The sequence below is a fragment of the Pollicipes pollicipes genome, unplaced genomic scaffold (assembly GCF_011947565.3).
Source record: "Pollicipes pollicipes isolate AB1234 unplaced genomic scaffold, Ppol_2.1 Scaffold_2555;HRSCAF=2994_pilon_pilon_pilon, whole genome shotgun sequence".
In the NCBI taxonomy this organism is placed as follows: domain Eukaryota; kingdom Metazoa; phylum Arthropoda; class Thecostraca; order Pollicipedomorpha; family Pollicipedidae; genus Pollicipes; species Pollicipes pollicipes.
The window spans coordinates 10,953,890-10,970,962 of record NW_023596136.1 but is presented as its reverse complement, the minus strand read 5'-3'; the positions used below and the strand labels follow the sequence as shown (position 1 = coordinate 10,970,962).

Here is a 17,073-nt window from a genome sequence, read left to right as displayed (position 1 = left end):
GTCGGTCGGGTTCTCAACCAGCTGTAAATTGACGCGTTTTAAAGGGAATGTTCCACATTTGAAGATACTCCAGTAAGCATCAGACATGACGTAATAAGCTCAATTTTAACTTTAGGTATACTTTCAAGTGAAAAGGACTGCGCTCAGCAACACAATATATCTGCTTAGTAAATATGCTCCTCAATACGACATTGTTCGATAACGTCATCGTATCTTGCACAACATCGATTGAGAGCCAACTAACGGCAGTTATGTCTGAATATGATACTCACGAACGCCAAATGTGAGCGTTTGGGCATTATATTGATCTTGGCCTTGAACGGCCGATGACCAATAGAACAGCAGAAATTAAATTACATTTTTATGGAGTTATGGATGCCAAGGTGACCTTCAAATAGTTTCCAAGAAATAATCTGCACATCTTCGCAGGCGTGTAGCTCTGAAACTAGACGGGTTTAGACCTAAAAAAGGTCAGGGCTGTAAACTGCAACATATGACCTCCACGATGGCTATTTCAGTTCAAAACCTCATCCAAATGTGGAGCACTCCCTTTAACTTACGTCCTGGCGCCCAAGCCGCGTGCTGCCCCGCTCAAAGGGCAGATCAGGCATGCGGGGCGGGGCGTGAAAGAACGTGACGCGGTTTATTCCGTGCCAATCAAAGGTCAGCTATGCGGTCCGGCCTCACCTCGGGAAGACCCCGATCACGTGACCGGGCGAGGGAGCGACGCCTGCCGCCGGGCCAGACAGTGGCCCCAGTGACGTCACCGAGCGCCGGTTGCCGGGCGGGGGGACCGCCGGCCGACAGAACAGCACGGTCCGCCGGGGAATCGCGTCGCATGGAAGCGCCGGTATAAGCTGGAGTATTCGCTGCGTGCGCGGTACACGTGTCCCACCCCATCAACGAGTATGCGCAATGGACGGCGTCGCGTCCCTCTCTGGACCCGCCAGGAGTGGTCTCCGCAGGCGACTGGGCAGCTCGGTCCCCGTCGAGAGTCGATACTCGGACCGGCCGGCGCCCGTCGGCTGACCTCGGCCGGACCAGACCCAAGACTCCAGCATCGGCGGTGCTCCGCGGCCAGCCGGCGGTGTCTCCCCGAGGCTCGATCGAACCCCGCGACCCCGACCGGCTGACGCGGGCCGCGCTGTCCCCGCCCCGCCGCAGCTCGGTCGCACGGGCTGCCGCGTCGAGGTCTTCAAGGATCGGAGTTTCGGAATTCGGTCCGATTTGGGCCGTGAAGGCTATGATACTATTCATTTGCAATTTGCCTTTTCCCGAAATGGCTGAATCCGGGCTGATCCAGTTTGTTTCTGCATGCAATTTGTTCGAAATTATCCGTTTTCACATTCCAATCCAACTTCACTCAAAATTATCCCTATAGCACAAGGGCCATATCCGATTTCATATATTCAGTGTATTCCACTCATGATTTCACAAATGTCTCTTTGACTTGGGCCATTTGGCTAAACATGTATTGAAGTGGAGGGCTCGGGACTTGTCAATTCCTATGACCAGTGGCGTAGCTAGAATTTGAGAGTGTGGACTGCCAGGATTTGCGACACGGGCTATGGTCCTTGTTAGCACCGACTGGAAATGTTACGCATAGTACCTACGCACTCCGAACAGATTTACCCGGCTTACATGGGCAGCCGAGGGCAATTCGAATTAAGACAGGAACGGATCATGCGACGTTAACCTCTCGCCAAGGTGCGTTTACATGGGCGAAACCGGCTTTGCGTCGGATTAACGGTCGATAGCTCGATCCCGCTTAGTTCGAATCAAGAAACGGATTATGGGTGAAAACTGCGCTTTTGAGACGAACTGAAAAAATGCCGGTGCTCTGCATATGGATGGCGAATGTCACGAGCCATGGTGGGCGCGAGACGGCTTTGAGGGCGAGGAGGAGGATGGACTCCGTTGGAAAAGCAACCTATAAGGGACTTAGGCTTTATAGCCACAGCACAAGCCGTAACACTTGAAACACAAAAGTTGCATAGTCAGCACCGCCAAATCTATCGCATAGGTAGTGTTGTATGATAATCTTTACTAGTGGACCTGAGACACGTGAACATTGTGCATTGCAAGAAGCACGATCACAGCAATTTGCACAAAACAGGAAAAACTGATTTACAGATATATCAGCATATATTTCTTCACTGAGGCCAAAGTTTACAGTTCCTAGGCCATGGCCTTTGGGTCAAATAAGGTCAAACAAGGTCAAATTCCGGGTTGGTCCCCAAAGCGTCCCCAGAACCTTTTAACTGCTTCGAAGTATAAGGTCACATGCTCATGTAACGTCAGTGACCTTGTTTGACCTTTTGAAGGTCATGATGACCAAAATCCTGCGAGACCGCTGTGAGTTTTGCATTTGAATAAGCGACAAAGATTACGCTAGGCGGTATGTTTCTAAAAACAAAATGTTGTTTTCGGTCATTTTAGGTCAATCACCTATTCTGACCTCTAAAAAGTCCATGGAAGATGTATAATACGGTTCCCGCCATCAACAAATTCGAAATGAGCACCAGAAACTATCTCGTACAGCAGACCATTGAGTATTAAAACAGGTTGGTTTTGGCCTTGGTCTGACATTTATTCCTGACCTTAAGTAAACGTAATTTGCTCATTAAATATTTGTGGCGCCTAAGAAAGCATCTCAGAGATGTATGGCTTCGTCTAACACTCCGTTGCCGCGTCCGATTGAGCGATTTCCTAGAAATTGGCTTCGCTGAGACCATGGCCTGAGTTTGACCTGCCATAGGTTAGCGACCTTACAAAGAACACCTAAACTTTTAATGCCAAAAGATCCGCTATTCAATTGTCTACAGCTATGCAAAAATTGGCGCGGCTGCGCCGCGCCGTTCGGATACCATTCCGGAAAAACCTTTGGGGGGAGGGGGTCAGATCGACCCGTTCACCCGAGCGCGTGTTAAAGCTGCTATTCCTCCCAGTAGCAGGAAGCCCCGGGTGAATCATTGACATGTGTCGCTCCAACAAACTCCTCTGATGCTATGGCTCAGGTGTCCACAAACAGGAAAGCTCCTGGATGGGCTGGGCTTTTTAAGGTTATTACCTTAAAAACTGACGATTAGCTACGTCCTTTTGGCCAATCAGTTTCGCACGACATGAACACAACCAACATCAGCTCACACTCTTGCACTGAACCAAGCGCATGACCGCGTGGTGAGCAATCAAGCCCATCGGTCTCAAATGAGACGACGTTTTGAAACGCCGCGTAGCAAGCTGATCACGTTCGTCGTAAGATTCCGTGGCCAGTCACGATTCTTACGACTAGTAATAAGCTTAGTTATTTTGTGTTTTATACTATTTGGTATGTGAAGTGTATCTTGGCCGAAAAATCTGTAAAGAGCACTGATCTGAGGATCAGTAGAAAAACATTGTCACCACTGATCTGTGACGTCAGCACTGACATAGCTTAATTTGTAGTATGCTTTTGTCACCTGCTACAATTTTTCCTGATTAAAGCTACTTTGTTTGGCAGCATCTTATGGCTCAACTTGCTCATGCAGCGAAACGTCAGCGTTTCAGCATGTGTTCACGCTACAAGCGCGAGCGAGTACAGGCCAATACTATGCTTTGAGTTTCGTCGAGCTGGGATAATCTGTTGTGATGTGGAAATGTGGTGATATGTCTGTTGGAACTTGTTTTCATTTCCGGAAATTTGTCACCAGCTGGTTAGAAAAGGTATCGGTTTTTGTCACAGATCATATCCGGTAAACCAGAAGATTCCCTCACTCCTGCCGGCAACGGCTATGCGAAAATAGTGAACGTCACCAACGCTTTCAGCTGATTGCACGATGACGACCCAAACACAAAGTGACCTCTCCGGTTTCTTGTGGAACCATTTTATCGGTAAATGTAAGGCTACATGGATGCAGCTTTTTCAAATTACGTGGGGGGGGGGAGACAGGGAGGAGGAGGCGGGTGCAGCAGAAAAAGGACTGAACCTTCCTCCGAAATGCACTTGAATCCCTTTTCTCCCGAAATTTTACGCACCTTCTTTTCACAGTTGGGAGTAGTGGTGTAGTACCTAAAAATAAGTGTTGGGGCGAGGGCTAAACCTTAATATTATGAATAATTAAACATAATGGACAAAGATGCTGACTCAAAATAGTGACCTTCATCGCAGGTTGCAAGGCACATTCCCCCTCCCCCCAACTAAAAAGGAAACTAAACGCCTCTGGGCTGGGTAGCCTTTATCTGATGACTTTATTAGTCTAGTTTCAACCATCATTCAGTATTTGATGGCCAGTAAATGATATTTAGTGCACATAAACTTCCGAAACAAAATTGTTTGGTGGCTATGCTGCATTTCATTGAATTTGTCCTTGCTTTTGTTGTTTATCTTCATTAGAGTTGTATTGCAATGGTTTCTGAAAGATTTGGTTCCAGGTGACAATTTAGGCGGTTTCAAATTTATTTGGTGACAGAAAAGACACGTTCACTCCTGGCGGAAAGATCTGCCCATCCTATCCCATCCTGGGACCCAATATGTCTGCCCTTTAACACTTGCCTGCCAGTCAAACGCTCAGAAAACAAAAACGTATCATATTTTGAACAGCATACTCGTGGTTGGAACCTAAATCAGACGCCCACCGCTGGCGACGTTCAGTTGTGTCTGAAAACTTTCCCCGCCCTCGAACAAAAATGGAAAATGAAAACGCACGAGAATAGAATGCTGACAACTGAGGACAGGACCAGCGATGCAGCCTCCTATGCCGTGACCACCGTCTCTGTGGATGTTATCAGTCGTTGTTTTGTCACCGTCAAGACAGCCATGTCCGTGAGCAACGCATGGCAAGTGGCTGGGCGCTTACAGTTTGCCCTAATCGCGACAGGAGAGGGTGAGGCGTTGTGCTAGATTTGTGTTAGTATCGGGACATTTTAGACTTCAACAATCAATCTAATGTTGCAATGTTGCAACGGAAACGCGTCATCATTTGTGTTGCGTTTCCTCCAGTGCTTGCCTTACTCTTGTGTCCCGTAGTCCGACCCAAAATGGCTGTTAAAACTCGCCTGGGTGGGAAGTAAACCGAGAACTCAAATATTTCAGATAGGAGATCCTCTGAGATCTAAAAAACTAACAGGGCTAGAGACACGAAAATTCATAGGGTATGTAGGCATGTTATATGTACCTATTTGTCTCAATACTTGAGGTTCCTACGTCGTGACTTTCGAGTCAAGTACTTTCAATGTCAAACTCTAGATCGGTGCCCCAAGCGTCCTCAGACCTCCTCACACAATTATGTCTAGCGTACACACGGCTTATAACTAAAAGCTTACTGGTGATCATATGAGGTCAGTGATCTTACTGAACTCTTAAAATGGAAAATGACCAAAAAACATGCGGATCATTTTCATGCTCGGATGTACAATCAGTGACCAGTACTGCCCTACTCGGCATACTCCTCAGAACAAAAGGTTGATCGAGATAATTTCAGTCCAGAGACCGCTTGATTTCATAAGGTAGGAAGAGGTAATCTTTTGACGTCATTGCGATCCACGAGTTCGAAACGAACGTTTAAAACTATCTGACAAAGGCAGCCAAGTAGTAAAGCATAAATCAAGTGGTCTGTTTCTGATCTTGGCGCGACCGTCGTACTCACGCCAAGGTCAACATAACTAATCGTAGCCATGATTGCAATTGCCTTTTTATTTTTCTGAAAAAAACACCTCAGACTTGCATGACTTAACTTAGCACTCCGTTATCTCATCACATTGAACGATTTCCTAGAAACTGTCCTCGCTGACAGCCATGGCCCGACTTTGATCTGCTCTAGGTCAGCGACCGTACGAGTTATATTTACTTTTATATCACAAGATCGGCCGTTCAGCATCCTAGAACAAGACAAAAATTGGCGCGGCTACACCGCGCGGTTGGGAAATTAATCGAAACAACCTCAGAGAGCTAAAATTGATGCCCACCCGAGCGCGTGTGGAGCAGCATCTCCGCATTTGTTGGTCTCTGCCGTCATAAAGAGTATTGGCGAATACTTCTCGTGAAGCATTCGATCACAGCTGTTAAAAGTGCATTCCGTATCTTCGATAAGGCCTACTAAGTCAAACGTACACACCATCCACTGCTATTGGTGCAAAATCTGCATTCTGGTTCCGCTAAAATTGGGAGAAGTTCCCCTCCTGCAAAACAGTGAGCAGAAGTCGTTCCCCCCGTCAGTTTGTTAAAAAGTGTCTCTATTCACAATGTGCACTTAGAACTTCACTGTATTTGGCACACAGCCAAAGAGCAAATGCAGATTTAATTTTTTTACGTATAAGCATAATTACAGTAATTATTGTCTTGAAGTACGCAATATGAAACGTTCATTCATCACATTTATGTTCTTGGATTAAATGTCATTGAAACATTCATTGTTCAGGACATGTAGCCAACTAAATTATTTGCTCATTTAGCGTTGGGATCAGAGTCTTCTCTAAGAACGTCATGTTGAGTGTGCCCTGACCTCACCACCCAAAACCGTTCAAACTGTGTCATAGTTTTGAACCAGCCTGCCAGCCAAGCAGCGTTCGGATTAATAACACATCCGGCAAAATCCCCCCCCCCTTCCACTCGAAAATTCATAATAATCCTTCCAGGGGAAATGCGACACGCCATGTGCGATGTCCTCCTCCCCAACTCACCCCATCCCCCAGTTGTTTATCCCGCACTCACACACTGCGTCTTGCACATGCTGTGACATGAAACCGGCACTCTGACATCAGTCTCAACGGGCCGGCGTAACAGCCAGCAATCCGTGGACAACATCATTCATGTTCAAATATCATCTTATCAACATCATCTTACATATTTTAATACATTTAGTGCATCAACCATGGTCCAATGCATAATCATAATAAATCATGATATACCATCCATAGGAATTTTCGATTCAGACAAATGTGGCCCAATATTTTGAGGATCATTAGATGGCAATGGTGTTTTGAAATCAGTTGTCAAACAAGCATTCTATTTCGAAAATGACTGAACCGTGGCTGTTTGCCCTCGAAAGCGTAACCGAAACAGTTCCATAAGTTGTCGCTCAAGGCGTGCAACAGCATTGGACGCCGCGACGATTCATGAACCATGAGACAGCTCTGATTTGGTTTCATAGGAGGCCATTGTCATCAGTGAGCACTTTTGTTATGCTGATGCCGATGACGCTGTACTCACGTCTTCGTCGTGATCGAAGGCGTTGAACACGTCGTAAGGCAGACACGAGAGCAGGTCGATGATGAACCACGACTTGAGGTAGTTCATGCGGATGATCTTCGGGTCGCTCACCACCTCGCCGCCGGGGCCGACGAACGTCGTGTGAAAGTTGAGCACGATGTCGATGAAGAAGATGACGTCCACGATGGAGTCAACAACAAGCAGGCTGACGTCCTCCGACGTCTTGTTCTTGAACGCCACGTTGAATGGCACCATGATGGCGGTGTAGAAGGTGAGGCAGAGGATGGCCCAGTCCCAGATGGCTTTGAAGGCACAGTAGTGGAGGAGGATGTGCGGCGGCGTCTTGGGCGCCTCCTGGCGGTACTGCGGCAGCACGTCCGAGTTGAGCGACATCATCTGCAACGGGCGTCGTTAGTGATAGCTGGTCAGCTCTAATGTGACGTCAGTGGTGGCTAGTCAGCTCTAGTGTGACGTCACCGCCGGAAACAGGAGACGCCAGCCCCGCGCTGTTGGGAATCATCGGCAAGAGGTGAGGTTGGCGGCTCTGATCCAGCGACGTCATCTGAAGCAGGTGGCGACAGCTCTGCCGTGGCTGCGTCTGTAAGGGTCGGGGTCAACTCTGCCACAGTGACATCATATACAAAGTATGCGCTCAAAACCCGTCTTTCAGGCTGGAAATTTCCTTCATCGGTAAACACACTACATTATTTGCGGCATGCGTAAGAAGCGTCACAAACCCATGTTACAATTGAATTTTACTAACAACGCGTCTGAATCTCAGTCGTGTATTCATTTGATTATCCAACACACCATCGTGAGCGCTGGGGGTGTGGGTCCGGTTCCTCATATGCTCGTCTCGCAGGAAGCGTGACTCTGACCCTTCATGACCTTGTTCTGGATGGAGTGAAATACATAGGGTGACGGCAAGGACTTGGAGAAGTGGTCACACTATATGAGCTCGCAATGAGCTTGCACAACGCCCGTCATCCGCGCACCTATAGGCGGCCCGGAACGTGTTTGTTGGGACTAAGAAAGTTAATGACCTTTCGACTCATGTCGCAGCCATGCGCCTGGCAGGCGGCCAAATAGTCTGTGACCACTGCATGTTTGTTGAGGGCACTCTGTGTGAGCTGATTTGCACATGGTGTGTGCATCAAAACGTATTTGTGCTCAATGGATGTCTTCACGGCAGTGCACAACGGAAACACTTGGGAACGCAGGCATTGAACAATAGACAGCTGCCCTGATCAGGTCTCCAATGCGGGAGAAGCAGGGGGCGACGGGTTTCGCCCCATGTTATCAGTAATACAGGAGACAGGCGCTGTGTCGTTCCTGTGTAGGCAGCCGTATAAGAGCCCGTTCCCTGGAACCAGCTGGGTGGGCTGCTTTGCGTTACGAGCAGAACAGACATGCTATTGTACGAGCGGGACGGGTCGTTTCGTGCCGGGAATAGCACCGGCCGTTCTGCGCTACAAGCGGGTTGGCGCGTTCCATGTTACAAGCGGGCAGGCGTGAGTCTGATCCCAGCCTGACTCAAGTTCCGACTAAACCCGTGCCGTTTCGGGATTCGGAACGAAGAAGAATGTCAACTCGGACTGAAGACCCGCGGCTCGGATTTTTACTCAGTCCCAGTCCCAACGATTCCAGCAATCCGAGGCTCTGACAGAGTATTGATTATCAGCCAATTTTCAGCCATGGTTGAACGGCTCATGTTAATAACAAAACACAGGCTGCGAAAGTCCGGTATATGTAATATCTTTGAGCACCTCCGTACTTATTGAATTCCGTTCGCTACGATGGTTCAGGTTAAATTCGGGCTTCTTGGTAAGGCTCAATCAAGCTTGGGTACAGAGGTGAAAAACTTCTGACCCAACGGATATGATCGGTGAAAAGGCTGACACTTTTGTGAATCATTTGGTGACAAAATTGAGAAATTGAACACAAATTTCATCAGCAAAGCCGGATTAAAACAGATTACCCCAGCTGGACAAAAACACAAAGCTTGATATTGGTTTGTACTGTGCTCATGCTGCAAGCGTGAGCACGTATCGAAACTATGTGTGGGTAACACATATCAACTATGCATATATATATATATATATATATATATATATATATATATATATATATATATATATACATATATGTGTATATATATATCATATATAACATATATAACTTTATTCAGTGATTTTATTCATATATATATATATATATATATATGCATGTATATATATTTGCTATATGGGTAAGTTGATTCATAAAACATTTCCCAACTTGCTACGCAGCGTTTTAAGCCGTCGTACCATTTGAGACCGATGGGCTTGATTGCTCACCACGCGGTAATGCGTTGGGTTCAGTGGGAGGCTGTGGTCTGATGTTGGTTGCATTCAACGGAGGCCGTTGGAGTGACACGCTTTCAGATGATTCGGCGTCGCCAACGCCTGCAGTTGATTGTACAATGATGTCACAAAACCAACAGCAATATTATTTCATGTGCTTGTAAAACCATGTTACCGTTAAAGGTAGAGCCACAGGGATGCAGTTTTGCAAAAATGCGTGGATGGAGGGATGAAAGGGAGGTATACGCAGGAAGAAAGAATGTTTGAGTCTGCCACCGAAATGCGCTGAAAACAGTTTTCTCCCCAGATTCGACGCAATTTTTCGCAGCTCGCAGCAGAGATGTAATTTCTCAAAATCTGATTTTAGCGGACTGAACCCCAAATCATGATAAATGAAAAAAGATGGATAAAATGATAACTAAAATAGGAAACTGCATCCCTGGTTGAGAGGCACAGTCAGCGGTGAAAAAGCTTTTGATTCACCGGATATGATCGGTGACAAAAAATGACACTTTTTGAACCAGTTGGTGACAAAACTGAAAAAACAAACAAATTTCAGTAGACAAGACCACAGTACAACTGACTATCCCAGCTAAACGGAACCCGAAGCTCAGCATCGGTCTGTGCTCGTTAATATTTGCAGCGTGAACATGTGTGGAACAAATGTCAAAACGTTGACGTTTCACTGTAGTGGCAAATTAAGCCGTAAGATGCTGCGAAACATAATAGCTTTAATCATAATAGTTGTTAGCAAGTGCCAGAAGTGTACTGCAAAACATGCTTTATCAGTGCTGACGTCACAGGTCGGCAGTGACACAGCATTTTTCCAATGCTCTCAGAGCAGTGCCTTTCACTGATTTTATTCAGTCAAGATTCACTTCACATGGTAAACAGTATAAAATACCAAATAACTAAGCTTCTTTCTAGTTGAAATGATCGTAGCTGGCGGCAGCATCTCGCGGCGAACGTTATCAGTTTGCCACGCAGCGTTTTAAAGCGTCGCGCCATTTGAGACAGATGGGTTCGAACAGTCGCCACACGGTGACGCGTTGGATTCAGCGCAAGGCTGTGGCCTGCTGTTAGTTGTGTTCATTTGGGAAGCCGGCTGGCTAAAAGGACGTAGTTTATCGGCAGCCTTTTGATGTACTGGTGTTAAGTAGTCCTGCCGATCTTGGAGGATTGTTGTTGTTGTTGTTTTTTGCTTGGATCTGAGCTGTAGTTTCAGAGGTAAACGGAGAACATTGGAGCGACACATGCCAAAGATTCATCCGAGCTTGCTGCTCCTGAGAGTAAAAGCAGCTTTGAGGAAGGAGACTGGGCATCACTGTTGTAGGCCTCTCACATTGTCCGCTGCACCTCTGGCTTAGCGTACTGATCAGTAGACAGGCGTTACATAAAACGCTTAATCTTTTCATCATGTTATATATCAAGCTGAATGGAGGCGGTAGGGCTGCTTAAAAATGTGTTTCGAATATGTTGACACCAATATTGCATGGGTTTGGCTCTAACTGATTGAGATCGTGTTAGGAGGTGTAAGTTTCGCACCAGTAATAATTGCGCGAAGATAGTGAATGTCGCCTGCGCGCTTAGCTGAATGTGCGATAATGCCACGAAACCGAGGGTGATATTGTTGTCAGTGCTTGAAGAACCATGCTGTCGAAAAATATAAGGCTATAGGGATGCAGTTTTGCGGCGGGGACAAGGTAAAAATAACTGAGTCTGCATCCAAAATGCACTCAAAGCAGCTCCCTCCACAGATCTTACGCTCTTTCCTTTCACAGTTGGAGACAGAGGTGTAGTTTCTCAAAATTAGCTTGGGGGCCTAAACTTTAAATTTTCGATGAATGAAGAATAATACTTAAATGATAGCTAACAATAGTAAGCTTTATCCATGGTTAGCCCTCCTTCCATCTGAATAGGAAACTACTCGCCGGCTAACTGGTTATGTTAAATATGCCTCAATCTGATAATTTTATTAGTTGAGTCTCAACCGTCATTCCGTGTTTTATGGCCTGTGAATGATACTTGAATGCAAGTAAACTCTCAAAACAAAAATGTTCGACGGGTATGCCCCATTGCATAAATTTGTATTTGCTTTATGGTTTCTTAAATTTATAGTTATATTGCAACGGTTTGTGAAGGAGTCGGCTCCAAGTGACAATTTAGACGGTTCCAAGTTTCGTCGATAACAGAAAGGGCACTTTCCTCACCCCTGGGCACAATCCTGCCTCCCAACCCCCCTCCGCCAACCCCCCAACTGGAAAAGGAACTTTACGCCTTGAGGTTGACCTCGGCCTTGAACTCGCTTTCAACATCCGAGGATCCGGATTTAGACTCTGATTTACGAGCCGTAAAAAATGACCGCACACAGACTCCAAATGGCGTTCACCTTACGTAATGCAGGGGTAGTAAAACCTGCCGATTTGGTGGATAAGGTCGGCGACAGAAATGCATGTATTCACGGAGGGCTTGGTGCCAAAAATGGTTTTGGACGGCAATTTTTGGTGACGGTCAAGACGATAAGATACAGCACACTGTGCAAAATATCATGAGGTTTCCATACATAGATACTGTGCCTCCATAGTACTAAATTTCGTCACACAACACAAGCAAACATCTCTGTAAAGACTCTCTATCGTACTCTACGATACCCTGATATCTTTCCTAGGTTTCATTCCAACCTGGCGACAAAAAAATGTCCTGTGATTTTTAGTTGGTCGGCCGACTCGGTGACAGGTCGGCAACAAATCAGTGTATTCCCTATGGCCCGGCCGGTCGACCAATTTGCTGTTTTTAACAGCAGACTCAGTGTCCCGAAACTAGACAGTATAAAGTACCAAAAAAGATCCAGAGATGGGATTCATCTGGCCGCAAGGGCGTGTTCCAATTGTTGCGACGCGACTGGTACGAGGTGGGCGGTGACTTTCAATGCACTGCAACTTTGCAAGCGGCATTTCCATTGCAATGCCATGAATACCAGCCTAGAGTTTAATTTCTGGCTTTGTTTTCTTCGTTTACTTTGCCATGATTCAGTATCCTGCCCTCAGCGATGAGAGGCATTGACAGTTCAGAGTAAGTGGGCGGAATGATCCGATCAAGATAGAAATTGACCTGTGATTGTCAAACCCACATTTCAAGACACCGAAAAGGCTGTTGACTCACTGGAGCAGTCACAAGCGACCAGCCTTCTTCCCGTTCACAGAACTGTGAATTTGATGGGACACTTTTGATGCCAACACGCGCACAATGGATGCCTCAGAGGCTTCCAAATATTTGAGCAAGACTGCACAATATGCCGCATTGGTCTTCTCAGAAAACCATAAGGGGAGGGGGGTCGCATCACCCACCCTCTGCCCTCCTATCAGGGCAAGTAACTTGTTCAGAAAGAGATATTCTCCTGATGTGAAGTTATTAAGACATTCCGATGCAATTTACTTGGAGCACGGCGAAAGGCGCCCACCAGTCAAAACATGTCAGGCCAGGCTGGGAGTATTCCTAAGGTATGGTGCATAGTTTGATGACGGTTGAGATGGAGCTTGAAGCGCACACGTTATTTTCAAAACGGGAAATGGCCTCGTGGAGACCCCATATTAGACGTCACGTTCAGTGCCACTTGCTACTGGTTCGAAATCTGCATACATTCTGCTGCCCTGGCTATCGAGGTCCTTCGTTGTTTTTTTATTGCGGCCGAAGAAAGCAAATCCAGCCGTAGACTGATTTTAAACGTGAGGCCCCGGCAAGTCCCGAGGGTGAAAGACAGCTCTTGTTGTGATTGGGCTATGTGATCTCATTAGTCTAGAGAAGGTGTGCCTGCTTTCCTAGCAGCAGCACTTATCCTGACATTTATTCAAGGGCAGTGTGTGGCTGAACGTTTGCGTTATGTGCACTTTATTGAAATTGCAGTGATGAAAGAGACTTTCGATGATAGGTTAATTGCTGACACGCTATTATGCATAGACTTGAAGACCATTTTAGCATATGGTGTCGTATTACGCTGCTGGCGACATTTTTCCTCCCCAAATTTGGTCCGCGGCAAAAAGTACATTTTTACCACCCCTGACGTAACAGGAGAAGACTGACTACTCGGATCCCATCACAGGATAGCCGGACTTGGGCTCAGACTCTGACGCACACTCCTGAACTTAGTCCACGCCCGTGGGCGAGCCAGACCGTTCCGTGTTACGAGCGGGGAAGGCCGTGGCTGCGGGACGGCATTGGGAGCGGGGTAATCATCGGTGGCGACGTATATGGTCGAACCCTCACGAAGCCGGGCTCACGCGACCCGTCATCGACCCCCTGCACAGGTGACGTCACGTGCTCGCCATCAGGGGCGGACGGAAAGACTCCTGACAAGCCGGACCGCTACAGCGTGGCGGCGGCCGGCCCTCCGCCACAAATATCTGAGCCGACAGCCGGAACCAGAGGCCTGGTGACGGTTCTGGGGAGCGGCCAGCCATCCAGTCGCGGCCGATTCGTCCGGCCGTTTCGTGGGAAGTCGGCTGATGACCTGGCGACTGTGCGACGTGCGGCCGCCGCATAAACGGCATCCGACGAGCTAAGCACGGTTTAACAGCCCAACTCTCCAAACCGAGGGCTATATAGCATGCAACCTACTCTGCAAGTTCCGCATAAAGGACCATTGCCGGGCGCAAATCGCCATCGGGACTCATAACCTGACAAGCAGCCGGCCTGAATTAGCGCGGAGCACACGCTCCTGAAGCTTGCGGTTGCGTAGTAGGGCTCGCGTACTCTGGGTCTGTATCTGGTATCACGGCGTGCAGATGACATGGATATTTCACCATGCCTTCATGAAATGACCGACCATATTCATGTGCTGTGGACCAGTCGACGCTGAGCTGTTGAGGATAGAATGTCATCACCGAACGCAAACGGCAAGCATTTTGGCTCCAGCTGTCAAACAACAGATGCATTCATGGCAACAGCAAAAATTGTTCAAGCGACGTTCATAGTGATTGAGGCTGTTTAGGATCCACATTGTCGCGCTGGTCTCCAACAGTGAAACAGTAAATAACTGCACTAACATCGAAATGCCGACCAAGGGATGATGTCTCCGAACACATCTCTGTAAAACACATCAAACGATAGGTCTATGCATGAGTAACCGCATCATAGTCCGCCAGAGTGTGCTGTTCTGCATGCACCCAGCCCGCTATCGTTCCAGGCCATGCCGCCGTACTGGGCCAGCACTCACGTGAGCAATGTTGGACTGCTTGCCGTTCTCCTTGACGCCAGCCACGTTGGAGGAGAACTGGGAAGCGAGCACCGTCCTTGACCGGGTCACCGAGCGGGCCAGCTTGGCGAACTTGCTCAGACCTGCTGCGGGATGGCGCGGCGGGGTCAGCGGCGGGGTCATCGGGGCCAAACGGGCTGGCGCTCTGGCGGGCCGCACGAGACCACGCCCGCACGCAGCACGCTATGTGTGCAACCCTGCACCCCGCACCGTAGTTGAGGTAACTTTAACACTCCGCATCCAGCGGGTCACGGGTGTTCTTAAGCGACGTACTGCATTCCGGTCAGCTGTGCAGTTAAGGCAGCTTCCAGACGGCTGCGCGAGCTCACCAGCCGTCACCGCTGATCTAATCGGAGCCTATGGGCCGTGTCGACATCTGGTGACACCGTGCGTGACGTGGGGGGGGGGGGGGGGGGCGTTCCGTACCTCTACTGTCATCGGCCTCGATGGGCTGCTTTAGAGCGGTAATGTCGCGCAGCGTCAGCAGGAACAGCACGACAACCTCCTTCTCGTTGCGAATAGGCGCCAGGTGCAGCAGCAACCAAAGTGGCGTACCTGCGGAGCGGCGAGCAGACGCTGAAGCTGCCACACCACTGCACCAGCTGCGACAGCTCGCTCGGTGATGTCAGGGCACCACAGTCTCTGCCAGAAGCGCATGAACGCAACTGGCCAGCCATGCTCGTTGCACAGGAGCCCAGAAACGTGCCAAGACGTGTATGGAGCAGATCCTTTACTCCATTCTCTTCCGTGTGACGTCCCCATGCTCTCTCTGAAAATGTGTTATTAGAGTGTTCGGTCTTCTACCAGTGCTTACCATGGGCTCACAATATTGCGAAGCTGGAAAGCTCAACATTAATGTCTCGTGCTGCGATATCCGTTTTTCGCGACTTAACACGCGCTATGATTGGTCCAATAAATTGAATAAAGTACATGACAGCGTTCTACGTCAGTTAAATCCTGCAACAACATTCATGAGGCTGTCTAGAAGCATAAGAAGTTTCCATGCCATGACCATGGGGAGCTCCTGAACAAAGCAGTATTGGGCGATTTGTTCTCGGCATGCTGTCACTTCGTTTTGAATGTCTAATATCATTGCAACATGATGGTATTTTCGCCAATAAACCAGATTTACGAGAGTTTAAATGATTTTTAAAATCACAGGTAATAACTGATCTGCAGCGTTTATCTGTTCGGTCGCTAAGAATGTTGAAAATCTGCCTTCTCGCTACTCCGGCTACAACTGGTCATTGAGCATGTTGCTATTTACCAAGGAATGTGGAAACTTCCAGACGTGTGATGAACGCGGTGTGATGACGCCAAAACAATTTCATCAAGTTTTTCTTAATTAAGAAGCATCTCTGCCGATATGGGCTTTTCTAATGATGTAACTTGGCCTGCTCGGGTGCCAACTTCAGCGAGCGGGCGGTCGGCCCGCGTATGCTCTGTGAAGCCTGCTGAGCCGCTGCTCAAAACTTTCGCGATTCCCGCATCGAACGCAGACGAGGCGCAGCCGACGCCACTGACGAGAGCTCTCGCGCCAGATGGAGGAGTGTCAAGGGGGAGGTGAGTCAGGAGCCGGGCCGAGTCACAAGGGGACGCCGCTGAAGGAAGCTCTCCTGCCAGATGGAGGAGTGTCAGTCGAAGGTGAGTCAGGGCCGGGTCACAAGGGGACGCCGCTGACGAGAGCTCTCGCGCCAGATGGAGGAGTATCAAGGGGGAGGTGAGTCAGGAGCCGGGCCGAGTCACAACGGGACGCCGCTGATGAGAGCTCTCGCGCCAGATGGAGGAGTGTCAGGTGAAGGTGAGTCAGGAGCCGGGCCGAGTCACCCAGGGCGGAGTCACAACTGAACACCGGTGACAAGATGGCGTCAGCTGATTCCACCAGTGGGCGACCGTCATCGAGAGCTACGGCTTGCGCAGTCCGAAGAATGCGCGCGTGAACCTGACGGCTAAGCTGAAGTTAGCAACAGAGATCATGCAGCCGGCACAATGACCTTGTGCGCCGGAGACATATTTGCACAAGGTAATAGCACACCATGTTAATGGAGATCGGGGGGACAGCACTAAGTTAGATGGAGATGCATCCCAGGTGTTAACAAGCTGAGAAATATATTCGTGGTTTGGGCTAAGAATATTTTTAACTGCGGGATTAAAGATGCTGGGCATTATAGCATATTTTCTCTTGGTCTCAAATAAGCTGATTGCCATTCGCGTTTGAAGCCCCTCTATTTCAACACTCTGCCATTGTTGGATCAAACTACTCCTCCAATTTCGTATTTCAGGTATGCTTTCTT

General features: G+C 48.3%; 2 protein-coding genes across 2 annotated transcripts in view; one reads left to right on the top strand and one right to left on the bottom strand.

The window, feature by feature from the left end:
• The window catches only part of LOC119108738 (potassium voltage-gated channel protein eag), a 54,771-nt gene extending 53,742 nt beyond the window's left edge, over positions 1-1,029 (top strand). Inside the window, exon 8 of the mRNA XM_037232363.1 lies at positions 951-1,029. Within this exon, the coding sequence (XP_037088258.1) occupies positions 951-1,029 (79 nt within the window). The remainder of the gene's footprint in view (positions 1-950) is intronic.
• A 2,720-nt stretch (positions 1,030-3,749) lies between these two features.
• The window catches only part of LOC119108726 (potassium voltage-gated channel protein eag), a 27,530-nt gene continuing 14,206 nt past the window's right edge, over positions 3,750-17,073 (bottom strand). Inside the window, exons 5-8 of the mRNA XM_037232360.1 lie at positions 15,206-15,334; positions 14,741-14,865; positions 7,187-7,582; positions 3,750-3,755 (exon numbers count right to left, since the gene is read on the bottom strand). Coding sequence (XP_037088255.1) covers positions 3,750-3,755; positions 7,187-7,582; positions 14,741-14,865; positions 15,206-15,334 — 656 coding nt within the window. The remainder of the gene's footprint in view (positions 3,756-7,186; positions 7,583-14,740; positions 14,866-15,205; positions 15,335-17,073) is intronic.